This window comes from Sus scrofa, chromosome 5 (genome assembly GCF_000003025.6).
Source record: "Sus scrofa isolate TJ Tabasco breed Duroc chromosome 5, Sscrofa11.1, whole genome shotgun sequence".
Classification (NCBI taxonomy): Eukaryota; Metazoa; Chordata; class Mammalia; order Artiodactyla; family Suidae; genus Sus; species Sus scrofa.
This window is the reverse complement of record NC_010447.5, coordinates 11,208,194-11,229,716: the sequence shown is the minus strand read 5'-3', so window position 1 is coordinate 11,229,716 and position 21,523 is coordinate 11,208,194. Positions and strand designations below refer to the sequence as shown.

At 51.4% G+C, this 21,523-nt stretch overlaps 1 protein-coding gene across 1 annotated transcript; it reads right to left on the bottom strand.

The window, feature by feature from the left end:
• On the bottom strand, positions 559-16,405 carry EIF3D (eukaryotic translation initiation factor 3 subunit D). The gene is given in 15 exon segments (NM_001244723.1): positions 559-706; positions 1,159-1,442; positions 1,632-1,774; positions 4,745-4,874; positions 4,965-5,050; positions 5,714-5,844; positions 6,519-6,666; positions 7,107-7,239; positions 8,032-8,144; positions 9,085-9,157; positions 9,964-10,049; positions 11,344-11,480; positions 12,337-12,382; positions 12,642-12,774; positions 15,931-16,405. Coding segments are annotated over 14 exon segments (1,647 nt in total). The 5' UTR covers positions 12,765-12,774; positions 15,931-16,405; the 3' UTR covers positions 559-692.

The window sequence follows — 21,523 nt, the reverse complement described above, 5'->3', positions numbered from 1 at the left end:
CCTGGCATGCAACCAGCAGGCACTCGTGCTTGTGGAAATGGGCTTCTCATAGGAAGTCCCCAACGGCCAGCACTCCCCAGGAAAGGGTAATTCCAAGGGGCTCAAGAACACAATGAGCAGTTTCCGTCACGGCACAGTGGTTAACGAATCTGACGAGGAACCATGAGGTTGCGGGTTCGATCCCTGGCCTCGCTCAGTGGGTTAAGGATCCAGCGTTGCCATAAGCTGTGGTGTAGGTTGCAGATGTGGCTCGGATCCTGCGTTGCTGTGGCTGTGGCGTAGGTGGGTGGTTAAAGCTCCGATTAGTCCCCTAGCCTGGGAACCTCCATGTGCTGCGGGTGCGGCCCTAAAGACAAAAAAAACAAAACAAAAAAACGAAATGAGCCAGCACACTCTCCTTCTCAGGAATGTAAAACTACTAATGCTCAGGAACCACGGAGGGGCCCGCATCACAAACTGCAGAGACTCTGTACCTCGGCCTCCCTCTCGCGAGCAGAGGCTACTGGGGGGAGGAAGAAGGGCTGTCAGTCGTAACGCAGGCACACGATGAGGCTAAGAGACTACACAGACTTTTACTTTATTCCAACTGTCAGGCTTCAGAGAGCAAGGATCAGACAAACACTCCAGCAGGCACCCAAAGCCCTCGCAGGCTCCGCGGGAGTACAGACTCCGGCTCCACGTCGCCATCTGGTTTAAGTTTCTTCCTCTGAAAGATACAAAAGCCACGTCAAACTGCCGAATCGCTTATGGTCTCCACCACCTTCCCTCAGAAGTGAAACCTTTGAGATGCTCACAGGACTAACGGCTACTGCCCGCAGCCCCCTACTGGTGAAGCAGGCCCGCGGAGCCTGCAGGCTGAGAACCGACCTGGAGCACCTCTCCCCGCTCAGAACACCGGCTGACGGCGGGGGGTTCCAGCACCTGCCTCTAGACGCTTCTTCCTCGCTCGAACCTTGAAGGGACCTCTGCTCCCCAACCCCGTCATGTGATCGGCAGGCTCTGGAAGCTGCTCCCGAGACAGACGGAGCGCTACTCCAAGCCAGCTCTCGGCAAACGGCCCACGTTTCACGTCAGGTTAGAGAGACTGTGGCCGCAGAGCTGCCTGTGCCCAAGCCAGCCCACAGCCCCGGGCAGACCGAAGCGAGGCTGGCTACAAACCTTCTTCCTCCTCCTCCTCTTCCTCCTCCTCCTCGTCATCCTCATCGGAGCTGAAGGTGCCGTCGGGCAGGCTGTAGACGCGGATGACCTGCTTGTTGGGGTCTTTGAGGATGAGGTACTTGCCCTCCTCCAGCTTCATGCAGATGTCGATGACGCAGCGCAGGATGCCCCAGGCGTTCTCCACGCTCAGGTTGATCTGGCTGGCGAATTCGTTTGGCTTGAACTGCTGGGTGCCCAGGATGACGTGGCGGGAGGAGTCTTTCACGTGGTACCGGGACACGTACCTGTTGGGGGAGGAGAATGACATGGGGGCAGGACGGTGCAGAGCCACGGCCAGGCCTGGGGTCGGGGATCAGTTACTCGGCGCCAGGCCTGCTGCTCGTCCCGAGGGAACGGAGAGGCCAGCCCTGGTCTCCCCGCCGGCAGGGCCCTCTTTGCAGAAGCTGAGCTCCCAGCTCCCACAGGAATCTCACCCAAGCTTGAGGTACTCGGACCCGGCCAGCAGCGCACAGCAGGTCCATCGGGCCAACTTGTAGCTGTTGTTCTTCAACTCGGTGGCGATGACGGCCCCTCGCTGGGAATCCAGCTTCTGACGCCAGTCGACGCCGTTACAGTGCTGCGGGAGGAGAGCCCGGGTCACAGGAGCCGAGGCCGGCTGCCTCCCCTGGCCGAGAAGGAGCCCCCAAGGGGCTTGGCTGGGGGAGGACGGCGAGCAGAAGTAAGACTGGTCATTTAGAGCCAGAGACTCAGTCCCTCCCTTGCGTAGCCGGTTACTCGGCAGGCGCTCAACAAACCCAACTCCTCTCTTCGCAAGAGTTCATCCAGACCAGGACACACACACACACACACACACACAAGTTCAGCCCAAGGGCCAGGCAAGTGTGGATGTGCTGTGTGGAGCGGAAGGGTCTCCCATAGGCGTCCTGCCGGCTGAGCGGGAGGGTGGGGTGGGTGGAGCACGGGTGCAGAGGTGAGGTCCGAGTCTGACGCTGGGTGTGCACACACATGCAGACAAGGCAGAGAGGGACCCTGGGGACTATCTTTCCCAGCCACCTCTCACAGATGTGGGGACTTGGACTCAGAGTGAAGTGACTGCTGAAGGTCACATGGCAGAGATTCCTCAGCCTTCCTGGTTCACGGCAGTGCTAGGCCCAAAGAAACAGTGAGGAGCCCCCTTTATTAAGCAGTTGGTCTAAACAACTTAGGAGTCATGTTCCGAGAGATATCTCTGCACTTCCTTCAAAAGGTAAAAAAAGCTAGAGTTCCCTCGTGGCGCAGCGGGTTAAGGATCCAGCACTGTCACTGCACTGGCCTGGGTCACTGCCTGTGGGGCGGGTTCAATCCCTGGCCCACTTTCCACATGCTGCAAATGTGGCAACAACAACAAAAAGTCCTGCAGCAGCCTTCTGAGTTCCTGCGGCATTTAAGAACCCTTCCTCTGTGCTTCACGATGGGGAAGCAGCGTTTTGGAGCGTTAACTGGCAAGGAGGCTGGAGGGAGGAGGGACGTCAGCTCAGAGACAAACGCATGGAGTTCCTGCTGGGGTGCAATGGGACTGGTGGCACCTCTGCAGCGCTGGGATGCAGGTTTGATCCCTGGCACGGTGGGTTAAGGATCCAGCGGTAGGTCACAACTGCAACTTGGATCTGACCTCTGAGCTGGGAACTCCATATGCCACAGGGTGCCCCCCCCCCGCCAGAAAAAAGAGAGCGAGAGAAAGAGAAAGACAAATGCAAAACAACAGGCAGGACACAGAGTCCTACACTAGGGAGATGATGTCAGCGAGACCCAGAGCTGAGCAGGAAGAGAGACAGCGCCTGACAGCAAAATACAAGAGTGCAAAAGGGGAGGAACTGTTTGAGGCTCTGAGCCCAAGAGCAGGAGAGACGAAGTTGATGGGCGGCCAAGCTAGAGGGACCAACAGATGAGGACACAGATTTTAGCAAAATCCCCCAAGTGACAGTGGAATGGAGTCAGAGCATATCTGGGGTATCATTTTTAGAGTTCAAGAATGAGGCTGGGGTAGGCGGAACTCCAAGATGATTCCCAGGGATCCTGCTCTTGCAGATTCTTCTATGTCTAGGTCTGGGTGGACCCTGTGACCATGAAGTACCTATGATCATGCTCCCTCATGGCAAAAGGATTCTACTGATGGAATGAAGGTCCTTTAAGACAGGGAGACATCTGAGTGGGCTTCACCTAACCATGGCTGTAGAGGTCAGAGAGGGAGGGAGCCAGAGATCTGAAGCATGAGAAGAATTTGATGTTGCTGGTCTGAAGATGGAGGGGACCACAGGGCAGGAAATGTGGGTGGCCTCCAGGTGCTGAGAGGCCTCAGCTGACACCTGGCAAGAAACCAGGGGACTTCAGTCCAACAGCTGCCAGGAACCAAATTCAGCCAACTGGAATGAGCTGGGGAGTAGATTTTCTTCTAGAAGCTCTAGATAAGATCTTAGTTCTGCTGACACCTAACTTCAGCTTTCAGATATTCAGAGCAGAGAAGCAAGCCACATGAAGCTGGACCTCTGACCTGACAAGCTAGGAGCTAATGGATATCGTTTCAAGCCTCTGAGTTTCTGCTAACTTGTTACAGAGCAAAAGAAGACAAATACATGGCCGTATAAAGAAGTAATTACGGCAAATAGAGTTGGGGGGGGCAGACTTGCCTCTTAGTGGGAGGAAAAGGAGGGGAACCAGCAAAGGTTCACGTAAAGGAAGCCAGGACTGGACTAAGGCAGCAGCACAGAGGCCACAGCCACATAGGTACGACGCCAAACGCTCCAGGGAGGCCGAGGGGGAAAGCCTGAGAAAAGGCCACTGGCCCAGAGCTGAGTTCGCAGCAAACCTGGTGTGCTCTTTCAGCAGGTGCTGGGGGCTAGGAGACCAACCTGGCACTGAGACTCAGCACACAGAATGCTAATCCCTCGGCTCTAATGAAGGCAGAGCACCATGGCTCCCGAACTCCATCTCAATGGCCCCTTGTCTGACAGAGGCCCAGCCTCAGAGCCGTCCTTCCACCACCGAGGGTCCTTTATTCTACACAGCCGCACCCAGGAGCATTGCCACCTATTTCAAATCCAGGCACGCGGCCTCCGGACTTTCAGAAAGGATAACGGCCCAACCACCATGGTGCACCTGCCTGTGAGAGAACGGAAAGGAAGCATGTCTCTTTCAAGATGCCCCCTGAAGGGCCGGATATGTGCTAACCTGAGAACCTCTGCTCTCCAAACGTGAGGAGCTGGCAAAGGGCGCCAGAAGGTTGAATACGAGGTAGCAGTGGCAGTGAGTGAAAGAACAGGTCAAAGAGAAGAGCTGCCCGGCTTCGAGGAGACCCACCAGCCCGATCAAAAGGAGAGATCACAACCACGCTCGCAGAGAGCAGAAGCCGATGGGAGGCCGGAGTGGAAGAGACAGAAAGCACTGCAAGAGGGTAATTATCCTCTCGCACACCACCTCTTTCTCAGTGAGGGACTGAGCGGGGGAAAAACGCAGAAAATAAAAAAATCTCAGTAGCTTTCCAAGTGCCGCAAAGGGAAAAGCAACGGGGCTGGCAGGCGGCGGCCGCCACGAGGTGCCCGCGCCTCACCCGCGAGTCCCACTCGTTGAGCGTCTTGATGTTGATGAAGGACACCTCCCCGTTGGCTCCGGTCATGACGCCGTCGTGCTCACAGCGGACGATGAGGTCGATGTCGTCTCCCAGCTTCCACCTGCGGTAACTGCAAAGCAGGGGCTCCTCTGGTCACCCGAGATCCTGGGTCCCAGACGCGCCGCCCCACACGAGGCAGGGACACCGGGAGGAGACGTACCGGTAGGCCACGGAGGCGATCTCGTTCTTGTCCATGTCGTCCTCCACAAATGGGTTTGGGTTGGGGAAGTTGTACCTTTCCTTCCCCTGCAAAAATGACAGGTGTCACGAGACAGCACCAACTTGTCGCCGAGGCACCTCTCTTTGTTCTCGCCCCGGCCAGGTCCCTGCAGCCTGAGGGGCTCTGAGCTCACGGTGTGCTGGGCACCGGTTTACCCCTTCCAAGCACAAGCCGCACCCCGTGGATCACAACGGACCTCAGAGCTCGAGTTCACCCTGAGCTTCCGTTTGTCAACCACGTGCTTTACGTCCCTCTGTGCCCCGTTTTGTCCGGCACGGCGCGTGCAGCCAGTGGTCACGAGAAACACCTATTTCGAGTTTATGATCTTCTCTCCCTCCGTTAGAACGAAGCTTCCTAAGGGCGGGACCTCTGGCTGGCTGCTGTAGCCCCAGCTCCCAGACAGTGTACTTGTATTTGGTCTATCTGTCAAATACTTGAAGGAACCTCCACAGTGTATCTATGTGAGACAAGGATTATCAGTAACCTAATCCTGCAGAGAAGAGACAGGCTGACACCACCAAGCTAGGGTTTAAAACCAGGCCACCTCAAAGCTCTCAAAGCTCTCAAAGCTGCGGGACAGGCAGGGACCCCAGCTGTCCTGCCCAATCCCACCACCCCAGAGCCGACTACACAGCAGACGCTCCAAGCGGCAGAAGGAGCTGACAACATCGGGCTGCTCGGAGCCTCACCATCCTCAAGCACTGCTGGGAGAAGTTGTGGTTGATGTAGGTGGCTTCCATGGCCAGGTTGCGGGGCGAGTTGAAGGAGTTACCTTCGTCTTGAGGGGGCTCGTTGGCTGTCTCACTCACGGTCAGGAGGTCTGCAAAAGCAGCGGCATGGTCACCCACCCCCGAAACAAGGCGTCACTGAAGACATGCACGGCCTCAAGTGACAGGGGCCCTTCCCCAAAGAACCACCACCTGCTGACGTGGGTCTCCAGAGGTGGGGACACAAGGGGAGGAGCAGGGAGCCCGTCTGACGACTTTAGGTAACAAGCGTTAACTGCCACCGTAATCACACGGGGGCAAGTGATTGCCTTTCACTCTTGTGGAATTTCTGAAGAGAATGGTTTATTAGCTTTTTGACAAAGAGAAGCAATATAATCACACTGCTTGGCCTCACTGCTACTTCTGAGTGACCTGGGTTTCATCCATGGCACGTGTGCACACACAAAGGTGCGGTGTAAGATACACGCCCAGGGCGTTTTCCCTTCATAAAGATGCTGAAGTTAAAAAAAAGCATCAATCTAAAGAAAAATGTTCGTACCAAAGGTGGTATAGGGAGGTGACAGGTGGTATGGAGAGGTGACAGAAAAAGTGCTATTCAAGTGAGGGGCACCAAGCAGCACAGTGCTGAGGCGCCGTGGGGACTCAGACATGGCTGCCGACCCCTGTGGGGAGACAGACCACCTTCTACCCTTTCTCTGTACCAGGGAATTGGCCAGAACCAACAAGAACACTCAGTGCCTGTGTGGTATGCAGACGGGCCTCTTACCAAAGTCAGAGTTGTCCCTCTTGTCAAAGAAGAGCTTGGACCCGACCCTCTGGACGACAATGTCCCAGGAGTACACGGAGCGGGTGCAGCTCATCAGTGTGGCCAGGATGGCGTCGGTGGCAAACACGTTCCCCTGAGTTTTTGCCAGCTGCAAAGAGGACAGGAGGGCTGTGAGGCTCCGTTGAGGTGGACCTGCCCCTTCACCGGGGGGAAGGACGCCTCGGTAAGGACCCTGCACACCCACCCCAGTGCCTCTGGCCGAGCGAGGCTGCAACAGGCCGGCCAGAGCCTGTATCCTGGGCTCCGAGGAGTGAAGCCCCAGCACCTGCTGTACCTCAGGAAAGCACCTCGAGACGCCTTCATCCTCACTGCGAGGGCGTAAGGACATCTACCTCAACCTACAGACAAGAACGCCGAGGCCCACGGAGGGGAAGCCAGAAGCATGCAGAGCTGGGACATGAGCCCAGCCTGACCCCAACACTTGCGGTCTGGCCATTTTCATCTAGTCCTAAGTCGATCCAGAATCTGCAGGGGCTTCTAAGGGCAGCCGGTTCACATGCACCCGCGCGGCCCTGGGCGGGGACCTACCTTCCGGATGACGGGGTCGTCCGTGGTGGTGACGGTGTGGAAGATGCGCTTGATGCTCCGCAGCGGCTTCTCACTCCTGGTGGTGATGCGGTCGAAGGCTTTGTCGTAGTACTCCAGGGCCCCGCAGCACTCGCTGAGGGGAGAGCGGGCGAGGCATGCTACGTGACGGTGCCAAACCTCAGGTGTCATCCGAAAGGCGAGCATGTGAGAGACGGGACAGGCCCTGACTAGACTCCCGGTGCTTGCTCGGGGCCTCACGTGGCTCCCAAGAACAAAGAGGCCGTAAGCGACCTGGCTCAGCCTCCTCGTGTGGAGGACAGCAGACGGAGGCCAGGGCAGGAGAGGAGCAGGGACAGAGGCCCCGGCAGCGTGCAGCTCAGCCTGGTGCTCCAGCTCTCCACTAGGTTATGTCCACGCACCAGGCCTTTGAGGGAAGGAGCTCTTTGAAATGTTAGCAAAAAAGGCTGTGTTTCTCTTCAAGAGCTGCTCTCTTTCTCTTTTGCTCAAAGAGCCACAGAACTTAATTTCTCTTTTGCTGCAACGTGCAGCGGCTTGACGTGGGATGTCAGTTCCCAGGCCAGGGACTGAACCTGGACCACAGCGGAGAAAGTGCCAAGTCCTAACCACTAGACCACCAGGAAACTCCCTGAAATGTGGAGTTTAATATCAGCAAATTTCTTTCTGCTCCCCTCCCTTTCTCTTTCTGCCAAAAAGAGTCCTCTAATTTTGCTCACAATGCCAGGAAGTTGAATGAAAGCTGAAACGAATATTAGTAAATTTCTGCTCCCCTCTTCCTGGGCATTGATTTCTAAAAACTTGTCTGTTAATCTTATGCAACGTCTTTGGAGATACTAGGGCTGAGGCAAACAGCCATCACCAGCTGGTGTACACACACACACACACACGCAGTAACAGGGCCACCCACATGTCCTGGGGCTCGGACACTTCTAAGTAGCGCATCTTCATCAACTGCGGGAAGTCCATCTCCTCCTTCACCTCCCAGTCACTGCGCACCTCCACCGAAGAGTCTCGGGGCTTCTGCCGGGGAAAACCATTGCAGGGAAAAGCGACAGCAGTGCAAAGTGTAAGCAAAAGCAGGTTCACACTATGAAGGGCTCTTCTTCAATAAACACTTCCAGAACATTTACTACCTGCTGGCTGTTTTCTAACAGCGTCCCTGACTCTTAGGAGCTTACAGTCTTCATGAAAGAGGACTGAAGGGACAAGGGTTCAAAACCAAATGGGAATTCTCCTCCTCGGTAACAACGTCAGCCTGGGAGCATGAGCCCTTCTGTGTACATTTTATAAAGGAACTGCAGCAGCGCCCCTCTCTGGGCACTAGCTACCCGTTTACTGTTGCTGTAGCAAGCACCGCGTCCAGCACGATGCAACCTCCACGACCGCACCGTCTCCCTTGTTTACACAGTCTTCCGCTCTCACGCAAACACCTGTATAGGAATGTTCACCGCAGCATCATTCCTAACACCCCAAAGTAAAAACAACCCCACTGGCCGAGCAGTGGGTGCACGGATACACAAAATGTGGTCTGTCCATACAACGGAACCTGGCAATCAAAAGGAATGAAGGGCCGACACGTGCTACAGCATGGATGAACCTTGAAACAAGATGCTCAGCGGGAGGAGCTGGTCACGAACGGTCATGCTGCCACACCGCCATTTACATGAAATGTCCAGGACAGGCAAATTCAGAGACAGAAAACTGGTCAGGGGAGCCTAGGGCCGGGGAGACCAGGGCCTGAGTGGTACGGGGTCAGGGCTTCTGCATAGAGTGATGAACACACTCTGACACGCAGGGCAGTCATGGCTGTAGCATCAATTTACCACTAATTGCTGAATCGAAAACTTTAACTGGGCAAACTGTACAGTGTGTGTTATAAAGCCCTGATAAAGCTCTTCTAAACCCCAACAAATATACAGAGTCAAATTCCTGGACAGAACTCTGGTTATAGAAATACTACCTGCGATTTTTGGTCCCATTTCTGCCTCACTCCAAACTGTTTCTGGAATTTTTTTTGCAGTCGAATGCGTTCTCTGGAAAGACAGAAAACTGCTTTCAATGCAGGTTTTAAGAAAAACAGGCCTAAAAAGGGGAACAGACCACCAGGACTCAGAGCACACAGGCTGGAAGAGGCACGTGGCTGCCACTGCTGCCCAGCGGCCTCTGCCCATCTGCACAGACGGCCCTGGCTTGGCCGGGCTGCTCTCCACACCACGCTGCTCCGGGGTCTCCCAGGACCCAGGTGGACGGGGCCCCTGGAGCTGTGCCGGGGTAGGCCTGAGCCTAGGTCTGCTCCAGAGTCTCTTCCTTTCTTCTTCTTCTTTTTCTGCCTTTTCTTGGGCCGCTTCCCGTGGCAAATGGAGGTTCCCAGGCTAGGGGTCGAATCAGAGCTGTAGCCACTGGCCTACGCCAGAGCCACAGCAACATGGGATCCAAGCCACGCCTGCGACCTACACCACAGCTCACGGCCACGCCGGATCGTTAACCCACTGAGCAAGGCCAGGGATGGAACCCACAACCTCATGGTTCCTAGTTGGATTCGTTAACCACTGCGCCACGACGGGAACTCCACAGTCTCTTCCTTTCTGCCTTTGTTCCCCTTTGGCGAGCATGGCCTCTGCAAGCAGTTTCCTGCCCCTGCTCTTTGTCGCACACAGGCAGACACCTGGTGTCTGGAGGATGACATTGGGGCTGGAAGAGTGGCTTAACTGGCTTTAGGAAGGCTTTCTGGTTTCTCGCTATGGTGGGGGAGATGACGACTCTCCCGCCCTGGCCTAGTGACATCAGAGTGCGGGCTGTCCTGGAGGAATCACTTGCTCTGGCGGCACAGGCACCTCACCTCTCCTTCTGCTTGGCGCTCTTAGGCAGGGTCTGCAGGTTGAACTGCAACATGTTCCGTCGATCTTTGTCTCTGCGGAGGTTCCGCTGGGAATCAGGAAAAACATCCATGTTAAAATCTTGGGGGTTTGGCTCACAATGGGCAGTGCCTCATGGGAGGTCAGGAGAGTAAGTTCAGGATGCAAAACCCAAGCTGCACATTTTATTCTGTGCTTTTACAGAATCAACTTCTGCAGGGTCTAGTTATCTAGTTAAGTAAGTGCATGAAGACCTCAGAGACATTTTGAGTTTGGTTCCCGACCATGGCAATGAAGTAAATACCGCAATAAAGAAGGTCACACAAATTTTTTGTTTCTCAGTGCAGATAAAAGTTATGCCACATAGTTTACACTATGCTATCGTCTATGAAGTGTGCAATACTTTTAGGTCTAAAAAATCCAGTGTCTAAAGCTTAATTTAAAAAAAAAGTTACCAGCGCCTGAGCCTTCAGTGAGTAGTAACATCAATCACTAATCATCACAACAAACATCATGAAAAAGTTGAAATACTGTGAAAATTACTACAATGTGACAATAGAGACATGAAGTGAGCAAATGCTTTTGGAAAAAAGGTACCGAGACTTTCTCGATGCAGGGCTGCCAGAAATTCAATCCGCAGAAAAACGCACTATCTGTGAAGTTCAATGAAGCGAGGTGTGTTTGTACCTGGAGTTAGCTTAGATTTATATCCACACACACACTTTTTACTGAAGTAGGTTTACTGGCTCTTAAAGGTGTTGAGTTTGCCTCCTGATGTAAGAAGATGCAGCCCAACTGGACCATCTACTTAATAAATCCCGCGCACAGCCATTAAGTGAGGCATGAGACACAGATGGACCTGGTTACCCAGCACACACATCCACCCACAGCACAGCTGTCCTATAGCTGCTGCTGGGCAGCGAAATCTGAACTATCAAAACGCATCTCCCGACCTAGGACACAGCCCTGTTGTCGTTAGTACAGCCTGGGACAAAGCCCTGTCTGTACTAACGACAACACGGAGCCTCCCCTTAGCTCCCGATCTGCCCTCCAATCTCCACACGGGTGCTTCTTTTTGCCCACCGAGGTCTTCCGTCTCCACCGTTACCACTCTGACCCTTAGATTCTGTACTTGGGCTGGTGACTCGCGTACTGGTGCCAGACCACACAGTCAAACATGGGGCCGCTTTACCAAAAACACTTATCTTAGCGCCAGGACGTTAAGGCAGTGGTTTTCAAATGGAAACCTCGGCAGGTATTTTAGCACAGTCTGTCGGGATTCACTAGAAGACCTGTGGTAACGTGCTTTCCTCTCATCAGTGCTCACAGCCCCTGGACGGTCAGATGGCTGGCTCTAGGCCTACCTGTGCAAATCGCATCCGATTCCGCTGGTAGGCGGTCTTCTGTGTGCGCGCCGTGTCCACCAGCTGGAAGCTAGTTTCGTCCTCCTCGTGGAAGTAGGCATACTGACTCCCACCTCCAAACTGAGAGGAGTACTTATCTGGAGGCAAAGGTGACATCGGTAACAACACTATCTAGACTTTACCCACACAGTGGCCTAAAGCCCTGCTATTTAAAGTGTGGTCTCGGGACCCGCCCTAACAGCTGAGAGCATCTGCGACACATAGACTCGCAGCCTCACCCCAGACCCACCGAAACAGAATCAGCATTTTACTAAGATCCCCAGCGACCAAGTGACTCACACACACATTCAAGTTTGAAAAACTGTGGGCCAAAGAACTTTCAGTCAAGACACAATCTGAGGAACTCAAGACAAGCCCTTTCTACTCTCTGCCTTATTCTGTGTAAGAATAGGAGTTAAACTCACTCTCTCAGAGGAGAGGCCAGTATACAGTGTAAGTACCATCACTATCACCATCTGGGCAGACGTGGCTAGTAGGCTGTGACTGACTTTCTTGCTGACCTCAGACTCAGACAGTCCTGACTTAGTATTATGCCAGGGAGCCAATTCCTGCTACTCAACTGGCACAGGGGGAAAAAACCAATTCACTCTACCAGCACCCTAAAACCAGGAGTTTTAAACCAGGGATCTGAGTAATGGAATCAAAATGGGGACATGTTCAACAGGCTTGTAAAAGAGGCCACTCCTCCCCAAAAGAAGGGGGGAACCCCACTATAATAGGCCAAACTTCTTTTATGAACAGTCCAACTTTTGAGGCACTTTCAAAAAAAAAAAAAAAAAAAAAAAAGTGGATAGTTTCCACAGTCTAGAACATACCCTTAAACACTTGGTTATTTCCAGCACCTCTTTCTAGAATGCTTTGGGGGGGGGTTACTAGAAAACAGTAACCTCCACCCAAGGCTCTGATCCAGACAGTCAGGTGGGGATCACTTACTTGTGTACCTCTTGTCTTGGTACGTGGCCCCCGTCCAGTCGGCAACCTAGTGAGAGCAACAAGGGAACAGAGAGCACAGGTCAACCAGGCAAGTTTCCGTGGACCCAGAAACCCCCCAAAGTGAGGACGCAGTGTGGGAAATGTCAGGACTGGCTCAGGATGGCTTTGTAAGAGCCCAGCTCTCCTATGACCAGTGAAGTATCCAGAGCTTATAACCCTTATGCTTTCAAGAGAAGAACATTGAAACAAACTCGGAGTAGCAGCCGCAGCCTAAAAGACTCAGACCCCGGCTGAGAGGCAAGTACCTTTCCGAGCCGATCTCCTTTGCTGAATGGCTGGTAGGGCATATCCCGAAACTGCTCAGGAACCGCACAGGGACCCCAGCCTGAAGGGTTGTCTTGGATCACAGGTGTCATGAACTTCGCCATCTTCTAAAACCTTAAAAATACAAATAAAAAAGTAGCTGCATGAAGAAAAGCCTCAAAGTAAAATAAACAGATAAAAAAAAACAAAACACAAAATGGAACCCTGGACTGTTGAGCTATTTCTAACTAAATGTTTTCTTAAAAATAATGCTGCGGGAGTTCCCGTCGTGGCACAGTGGTTAACAAATCCGACTAGGAACCATGAGGTTGCGGGTTCGGTCCCTGCCCTTGCTCAGTGGGTTAACGATCCGGCGTTGCCGTGAGCTATGGTGTAGGTCGCAGATGCGGCTCGGATCCCGCGTTGCTGTGGCTCTGGCGTAGGCCGGCGGCTACAGCTCCGATTCAACCCCTAGCCTGGGAACCTCCATATGCCGCGGGAGCGGCCGAAGAAATAGCAACAACAACAACAACAAAAAAGACAAAAGACAAAAAAAAAATGCTGCGCATATTTAAAACTCAGGAGACTGCTAATAAAACTGAGAATCATATTTCACTGATTTTTTCCCCCCCACTGTACTATCTTTGAAATGAGTTTGCACCTTATGCTTGATGGGGTGTCATATCTTTTTTTTTTTGGCCGTACCTTCAGCACTTGGAAGTTCCTGGGCCAAGGACTGAACTTGAGCCACAGCAGTGACAATGTTGGATCTTTAACTTGATGAGCTACAGGGAACTCAGGGTGTCATATCTTAATTGGCAGATTTTCTTTCTTAGTGTTACATGAAATTATTGTGTCTCTTAAATTGAGTGGAATCTCACAGATTTGTTGAAATGTAGTAACTTTTTTGGGAGGGGTCCACACCTAAGGAATGTGGAAGCTCCCAGGCTGGGGATCGAACCCATGCCACTCCAACAACATGAACCACCGTACTGACAACACCAGATCCCCAACCTGCTGCACCGCAAGGGAACTCTGGTAGTTAACACGTTTCCAAGTGTTCTAGTTCCCATTCACGCCTTCACAAGGTGTACAATATCCAACTTCCCTGAGTCCCAGTCCCTTCACCTGTAAAAATAAGATTCTTGTTCTATTTCTATCAGAGAATCATTGTGAAGCTCTGTTAGTTAACACCTGGGGAAACGGTTCCAATGTAAAGTGCCACAATAACTACTCAGTCTTGCAAAAATGCATTTACACACAGTGCTGAAAAAACATAAGAGTCCATGGGTATATCCTGAAATGCAACTTTCCTTTGTGTTCTTCCAATCTTCGGTGGTCAAAGCAAATCTTTACACAGAGCAAGTGGACCCAGAGTCAAGCAAAAGGCTTGCCAGAGGGCTGAGGAGGCATGAGAAAACTTAGGTCACGTAAAAGTGGCCATATAGCCAATATTCATAAATATTATGAGTACCAGGTACACTTAGTGCTCACTACGCGTATAAATTCACACCTCCCAACAATCCCAAGGTAGGGCCAGTATTATCCCCACTTTCCAAATAAGAAAACTGAGGCACAGAGGAATCAAGAAACTGCCCAAGGGCACAACACTAATTGATGAAAAATCTGAACCCAGGCCGACTGGCTTCAGAGTCCCCTTTCTGTGTGATGCTAGAGCTCCTTTCAGGTGAATGAAAACCAGAGGCTCCAGAAAGATGCTCACTGGACAGTTCCTATCAAAAACATAGGCAGGAGTTCCTGTTGCGGCTCAGCGCAAACGAATCTGACTAGCATCCATGAGGATGTGGGTCTGATCCCTGGCCTCGCTCAGTGGGTTAAGGATCTGGCACTGCTGTGAGCTATTGTGTAGATCATAGACACGGCTCGGATCTGGTGTTGCCGTGGCTGTGGCTGTGGCGTAGGCCGGCAGCTGCAGCTCTGATTCAACTTCTAGCCTGGGAACTTATATACGCCGAGGCTGCGGCCCTAAAAAAAGCAAAACAACACCCCTCCAACCAAAGCATAGGCATTTACCACCCACTGTAATCCTCTGCAAATGTTCAGAAGTTCAGTTCCCAGGGGAAAATTCATTATACAAGTATTTTTTGGCATCTGGAAAACAATCAAAGAGCACAGGGTACTAAATTTAGAAAACTCTCTTCCTCCTTCCCATGTGGGAAAACCAAGGCTTCCTACAGAAGTGACACTTGGGAGACAGGGAATGAACCTAGGAGCACTGTCCTCCAACTTGAACTTAAATTGTACTTCAGAAAGTGGACCGGGTGAAGGGGTGATGGTCTCAATTCAAGCTCCTACAACATGTCAGATGCTACACCACTAACCCCCCACCTCCTCTCCCCCCATTTTAGGGATAAAAATGGGCAGTTCTGCCAAATCGAGCAGTTGATCTGCCCATCATTTCAAAATGGATTTGATTTCTAAGGCTGTCTGCCCAAGTCCAAGGCTCTTCCCATGATTTTATAGCTGAAAAGCAGTCTGAAAAGATCTGGGGTTTCAGGCCGTATCAAGAAGGCAGTATCTCCAAACACACTTAAAAAAAAAGTCTCCTTGTTTTGGCAGAGCTCATGGAAAACAGGCCCAAGGTTTGACAGCATTTCTCCAGGGGGCAGAAGTCACCTGGTTTCAACACACGTAATCTAAGAATGAGCAGAATGGAACCAGCAGGAGAAACTAAGCCTTTCAGTTAAAAGGGAGTGACAGCTGTACTGGCTACAGAGGCAGGATGAGGAGGCACCAACAGGGCAGTCAGAGGCGGCCTTGTGGCCGGCAGGCCCCAGTACTGTGTACGTTTTCGCGGCCACTGCGGTCACCAATTGCTGGAAAGTAGGGAGTTTCAGATCAGACATCACGCTACTCCATCCTAGACTTCCATTTCACACAAAAGTAAGAGAACTTGGACTGTGAACTCCTCAGAGCAGGGCCGAACACCGCTCGGTTTGGCACCCCCAATACCTCACTCATAAAAACTCAGGGAGCCATGGGCCACTTTAAAAAGATCCTGAGACCCACTTGGGTTAAGTAATATGATCACATTCGCCCACCCCCTGGCCGCTAAGCGTTATCTGGGGCCAGGGACCACAACCTCAGGGAACTGCCCGGCATCCCGCACTGGGTCCGGCCCCGAAGGCCGATACCTGTCCCGCCCGTGGAAGGACAGCGGCAGCAGGAGGGGGTGTACAGAGGTCTCTTCCGGTAAGCCCCCCCGGAAGGCCAGGCGCAGCCCAAGTCGGCTCCGGAGATCCGCAGGACCGTACGGAACACGACACTCACCCGCAACGGCTTTAGCCGGCCCCGATGGCGAGAGATAGTGCAGGCCGGAGACCGCGCCACAGCCTGCGTTTCAAGGAATCGGGAAAGGAGGAGAGATGCGCGCGCAGCGGCCGGTGCCGTAAACACGACCCGCTATGTCGTAAATAGCTCGCCAGCTTCCTTCCGGTTCGGCGGCGGAACGCACGAGTCGTAAAGTGAAGGCACACCCGGAAGTATATCGGTGTTCTTTTCGAGGTGTTCTTATTAGCCTCCGAGGCTGCAAGACTCCAGAGGATGTTTGCCGTTACGTCATGGGGTATCCGGGGACGCTCCGAGAAGGCGTTCAAGTTTTTTAAAACGTGGCGGCTCTCAGTTGAAGCTGGAGGTGGCGAGTGGCTGACAGCGCCTTTATGTCCCACAATGCCTCGCGGGACGCTTCGGCCTCTCTGTGTCCCGCAACGACCCCAGGCTCCTACCTTCTTTTAGCGCTGGTGTGTTTCGATTCTCCCCGCTAGGGGGAGGTCGAGCGTCTCAGGCAGATTTTGTCGTGATTCCTGGTTTTTTCACGGTTTCGGAAGCTGAGGCCAGGAGATGCAAAGTGACCTCGTAAGATCACACTGCTAGTGTGGAGGGTGGCTGCCTGGGTTTAAACCATACCTCTACGGTTGTCAAACCTTATAATTCGACAAAGATTTCTGGAGTGTTAATTTGAAAAAAATGTAGATTTTGGGTCTAACGTCCATGGAGCCCAGGAACCTGCATTTTTATTAGCAGCTGTGATTCTGAAGTGGTGACTCAGGAACCACTTTCCTACAATGGCATTTTTACATATTATTTTTTATTTTATTTTATTTTATTTATTCATTTTTTTTTCCCACTGTACAGTAAGGGGGTCAGGTTATCCTTACATGTATACATTACAATTACATTTTTTCCCCCACCCTTTGTTCTGTTGCAACATGAGTATCTAGACATAGTTCTCAATGCTATTCAGCAGGATCTCCTTGTACGGTGCTGTCCTTTTAGAAACTCCCAGCTTACCGAGTTTGTTCTGGAGTCTTATTGGGGAATTTCAAAACATTAAAAGAAAATCTGAGCATGTGATTTTTGTTCAAACCTCAGATTTTTTTCTACCTGGTCTCCCAAGTTTCCTTATCAGTCTCTCAGCATGTCTTCTTTATTGGAAAATAAATCTGCTATTAGATCTGATAACTGGTCACGGCCATGCCACTTACTAGCTGTGTAGCCCTCACATCTCTGGGTCTCAGTTTCCTTATCTGTAAATTGAAGATGAAAATAAGAGGGTACAGTGAAGGTAAAAATAAATGTATGTGAAAATACTGAAGAATCCACTTACTAGTCGGGAGAACCTGGATAGGTTCTAGATCTCTCTAAACCTTGTTCACCTGTAAAATGCAAATGGTAATAGCAGCATGTGTTTCCACAGTTCTTTCCTGATCTGTTCATCTTCCTCATCTTCTAGTTTTTCTAATTTTTGTTCATGGTACCCATGGAATGGTGCTCATTGCAAAATGTGGTAGTCATCACTGGTAGTTCCTTTTCCCTTTTCCACCACATTCAGTCCTTCAATAAGTCCTCTTTATTCTTCAAAATACATTTTGGAGTTCCCTGGTGGCACAGTGGGTTAAGAACCCGGCATGGTTGCTGCTGTGGCTCAGATCCCTACTGTGGTGCGAGTTTGATCCCTGGTCATGGAACTTGCACATGCTGCAGGTGCAGCCAAAAAAAAAAAAAAAAAAAAAAAAAAAAAAAAAAAAAAAAAAAAAAAGAAAAAAGAAAAGAAAAATCTTGAACGCTGCCACTTTCCCCCATCATCTCCAGCTTCATGCTTGGACTCCCAGTGTCCACTCTTGTCCTTCTAGGGTTCCTTCTTGTCAGGGTGGTCAAAGCAATCTATTCACAGCCTTCCATCAGCTTCCCATTATGTACTTGGAGTGAAATGCAAATGTCTTCTCGTGGCCTGTCTGGTCCTTCACTACCCTTCATCTTTATATTCTGCCATTTTCTTCTCACTCAGCTCCAGCCGTCATGCTTTTCTTTTTATGCCAGGGGGCTGTGGTGAGAATTAAATGAGTTAGCGTAAGATCTTGGAATAGTACCAGGCACGTGGCCAGGGAGAGAGTGAATGAGGGCATGACCAGGTTACTCAGAAGGGTGGTTTGTTGAGGACACGGGCTGGTAAAGATCTAGGGGAGATGTGTCCCCGGCACCAGAGAACAGCAGGTGACAAGGTCCAAGGCAGAAAAGAGCCTGTGCATGACCCAGAAAGAGTAAGCTGCCATCTGGAAACGTGCAGGTCATGGAACAGTGTGTGATTTTATCCTCAGCATAAAGGTAAGCGACCGAAGGATTTTAAAGGGGGGCGGGATGGAGGGAGGGATGCTCTGGTCTAGCAGAAGGTGGGTCATGCCAGCTGCCCGTGGAGACTGGATAGTGGGATAGGCAGAAAGCGGCTGCAGAGGTGTCCATTGGGAGAGAAAGAAGGCACGATCTCCCACCCAAGCCCAGACACCCAATGTGAGGAGACGGACACGCCGGGTCCTTCTCCATCTGGGGCTGGCGGGGAGGTCAGGGCCCAAATGTAGAAAAGATGATTAAACTCTGACCCAAGAGAGAACCTGCAGCAGATGGCTGGTGGACCCACAGGGGGAAAAGAAAGAAAGAAAGAAAGAAGAAGACAGAAGACATGCTCCAAGCATCCAAGCCCTTCAGCATAAGTACATCTCCCCTTATATTTTAGCACATATTGCAAAGCACCGTTGATGTTGTGTACGCCAACATTAGCTGAGAACTGAGATAGGTGCCTGGGGAAATGTGCTAAATTCATTTTCTCATTTGACAGTTCGCCAAATATGCATCACCAGGCACTGTCCGAGGTCAGACAGCCAAGATTTTTTTTTTTTTTTTCGCCATTTCTTGGGCTGCTCTTGCGGCACATGGAGGTTCGAGGCCAGGGGTCTAATCGGAGCTGTAGCCACCAGCCTATGCCAGAGCCACAGCAACACAGGATCTGAGCCACATCTGCGACCTACACCACAGCTCACGGCAATGCCGGATCCTTAACCCACTGAGTGTGGCCAGGGATCGAACTCGAAACCTCATGGTTACTAGTCAGATTCGTTTCCACTGCACCAACAATGGGAACTCCAACAAATGCATTTTCTGATAGGAACCTCCAATGTTGCGAAAAGGGAAGTAGCATTTATTGAGTGCTTACTGTATGCTAACCTCTGTGTTAGTGCTTGACCTAAGTCCTCTTCTCTTGGCTTCTTTCTGAGAGGTCTCTGAGACATTCATGCAGGTGGGGAGAAGCAGGTTCAGGGCACTTGGGGACTTGGCCCAGGGAGTAAGCAGGTGCACCGGGATATGAGAGCAGTTTTGTGCCCTTAAAACCTGCCATCCTGGGAGTTCCCTGGTGGCCTAATAGTTAGGATTTGGCACTTTCACCACTGTGGCCCATGTTTGATCCCTGGTCTGGGAACTGAGATCCCACGTCAAGCTCCTGCGTGCTGTGGCAAAAAAAAAAAAAAAAAAAGAAAAAAAAAAGAAAAAAGTAAAGCAAAGAAAGCCTTCCATCAGAGTTCCCATTGTGGCTCAGTGGGTTAAGAGCCTGACCAGCATCCATGAGGATTTGGGTTCGATCCCTGGCCTTGCTCAGTGGGTTAAGGAGATAGCGTTGCCGTGAGCTGTGGTGTATGTTGCAGATGTGGCTCAGATCTGATGTTGCTGTGACTGTGGCTATGGCCAGCAGCTGCAGCTCCAATTCAGCCCTTAGCCTGGGAACTTCCATATGCCATGGGTGAGGCCCTAAAAAAAAAAAAAAGTAGGAAGCCTCCTGTCCCTTGTCCCTTCTGGTGCAGTGGAAAGGCCTTTCCTGAGGTTGGGGCTTCTTCTCCCCCCTCCCCCTGCTCCGCCTCTTGCCTCTGCTCACTCTGATCTACCCAGGCCCTTCCTATCCTGAATCAGTGGCAACTCCTGAATTTCCCCAATGGGAAGGGCATAGTAACAGCAATTGGGTGGAAAGGGGGAGCCCTGGGCTTGTCTGGAAGCTCTGTTCGCATAGCCGATGTCCCGCGTTCCCGGAGGTTGAGCGTTTATGGGGGGAGGTCACTCTGGAGATTGTGAAGGGACTGGGCCTGCCTAAGCCACCCCCTGGCAAAACTGCTGAGCTTCCAGACGGGGCAGACTTGGAAGAAGGGTAAGGGATAAGAGAACAGCGCCGGCTTCTTGAAGGCTTTCTCTGTGTGTGGCAGCTCATGTATGTTGATTATTCTAGACAGTGTGGTAAGGATTGTTGCCAGCATTTCTAGTGTGCTCGGAGAACTTGGCCAAATGTAGGGTGTCCAAACTGGGGCACTTTTGGAAGAGAAAGGGGGCACTATCAATAATTATGCCAGACAGGGAGTTCCTGTGTGTCTGCGGTAATGAGCCTGACTAGCATCCATGAGGAGGCGGATTTGATCCCTGGCCTCACTCACTTGAGCTGCGGTGTAGGTTGCAGACATGGCGTGGGTCCCACATTGCTGTGGCTGTGGCTGTGGCTGCCAGCTGCAGCTCCGATTTGACCCCTAGCCTGGGAACTTCCATTTGCTGCAGATGTGGATCCAAAAAGACCAAAAAAAAAAAAAAAAAAAAAGTCATGCCAGATGAAAGATGTAAACTGGGATTGTTCCTTGAAATCTGGAAGGTACCGTCATTACAGGCAGAAGGGAAATAAAATTGCCCTCTGTTTCCATTATCTATTGCTGTGTAACCCATTTCTCCAAGATTTGGTAGCTTCAAACAAATAATCCTTTTTTTTTTCATTTTTTTTATTACTCAAATGAATTGATCACATCTGTAGTTGTATAATGATCATAACAATCTGATTTCACAGGATTTCCATCCCACAGCCCAAGCACATCCCCCCACCCCCCAAACTGTCTCCTCTGGAGACCATAAGTTTTTCAATGTCTCTGAGTCAGCATCTGTTCTGCAAAGAAGTTCCGTCTGTCCTTTTTTCAGATTCCACATGTCAGTGAAAGCATTTGATGTTGGTGTCTCATTGTATGGCTGACTTCACTTGGCATGATAGTTTCTAGGTCCATCCATGTTGCTAAAAATGCTGGTATTTCATTCTTTTTGATGGCTGAGTCATATTCCATTGTGTATATGTACCACATCTTCTGGATCCACTCCTCTGTCGATGGACATTGAGGTTTTTTCCATGTCTTGGCTATTGTAAATAGTGCTGCAATGAACATTGGAGTACATGTGTCTTTGGGAGTCGTGGTTTTCTCTGGATAGATGCCCAGGAGTGGGGTTGCTGGATCAAATGGGAGTTCTATGTAAACAAATAATCCTTTTAAAAACCTCTCTTGGTTTCTGTGGGTCAGGAATTTGGGAAGGGCTTAGCTGGGTGGTTCTGAGGGGTCTCTCAGGACGTGGTAGTTAGATATGGGGGTAGCTGCAGAAGCTGGGGGCTATGGACAGTTCTCTTTCTCTCTCTTCCCATTTAGTTGCAGGGTCTCTCCACAGGGAGAGTTTGGGCTTCCTCAGAACGTGGTGGTCTCAGTACAGTCAGACTACTTACACGAGGGCTGGAATTTTCCAG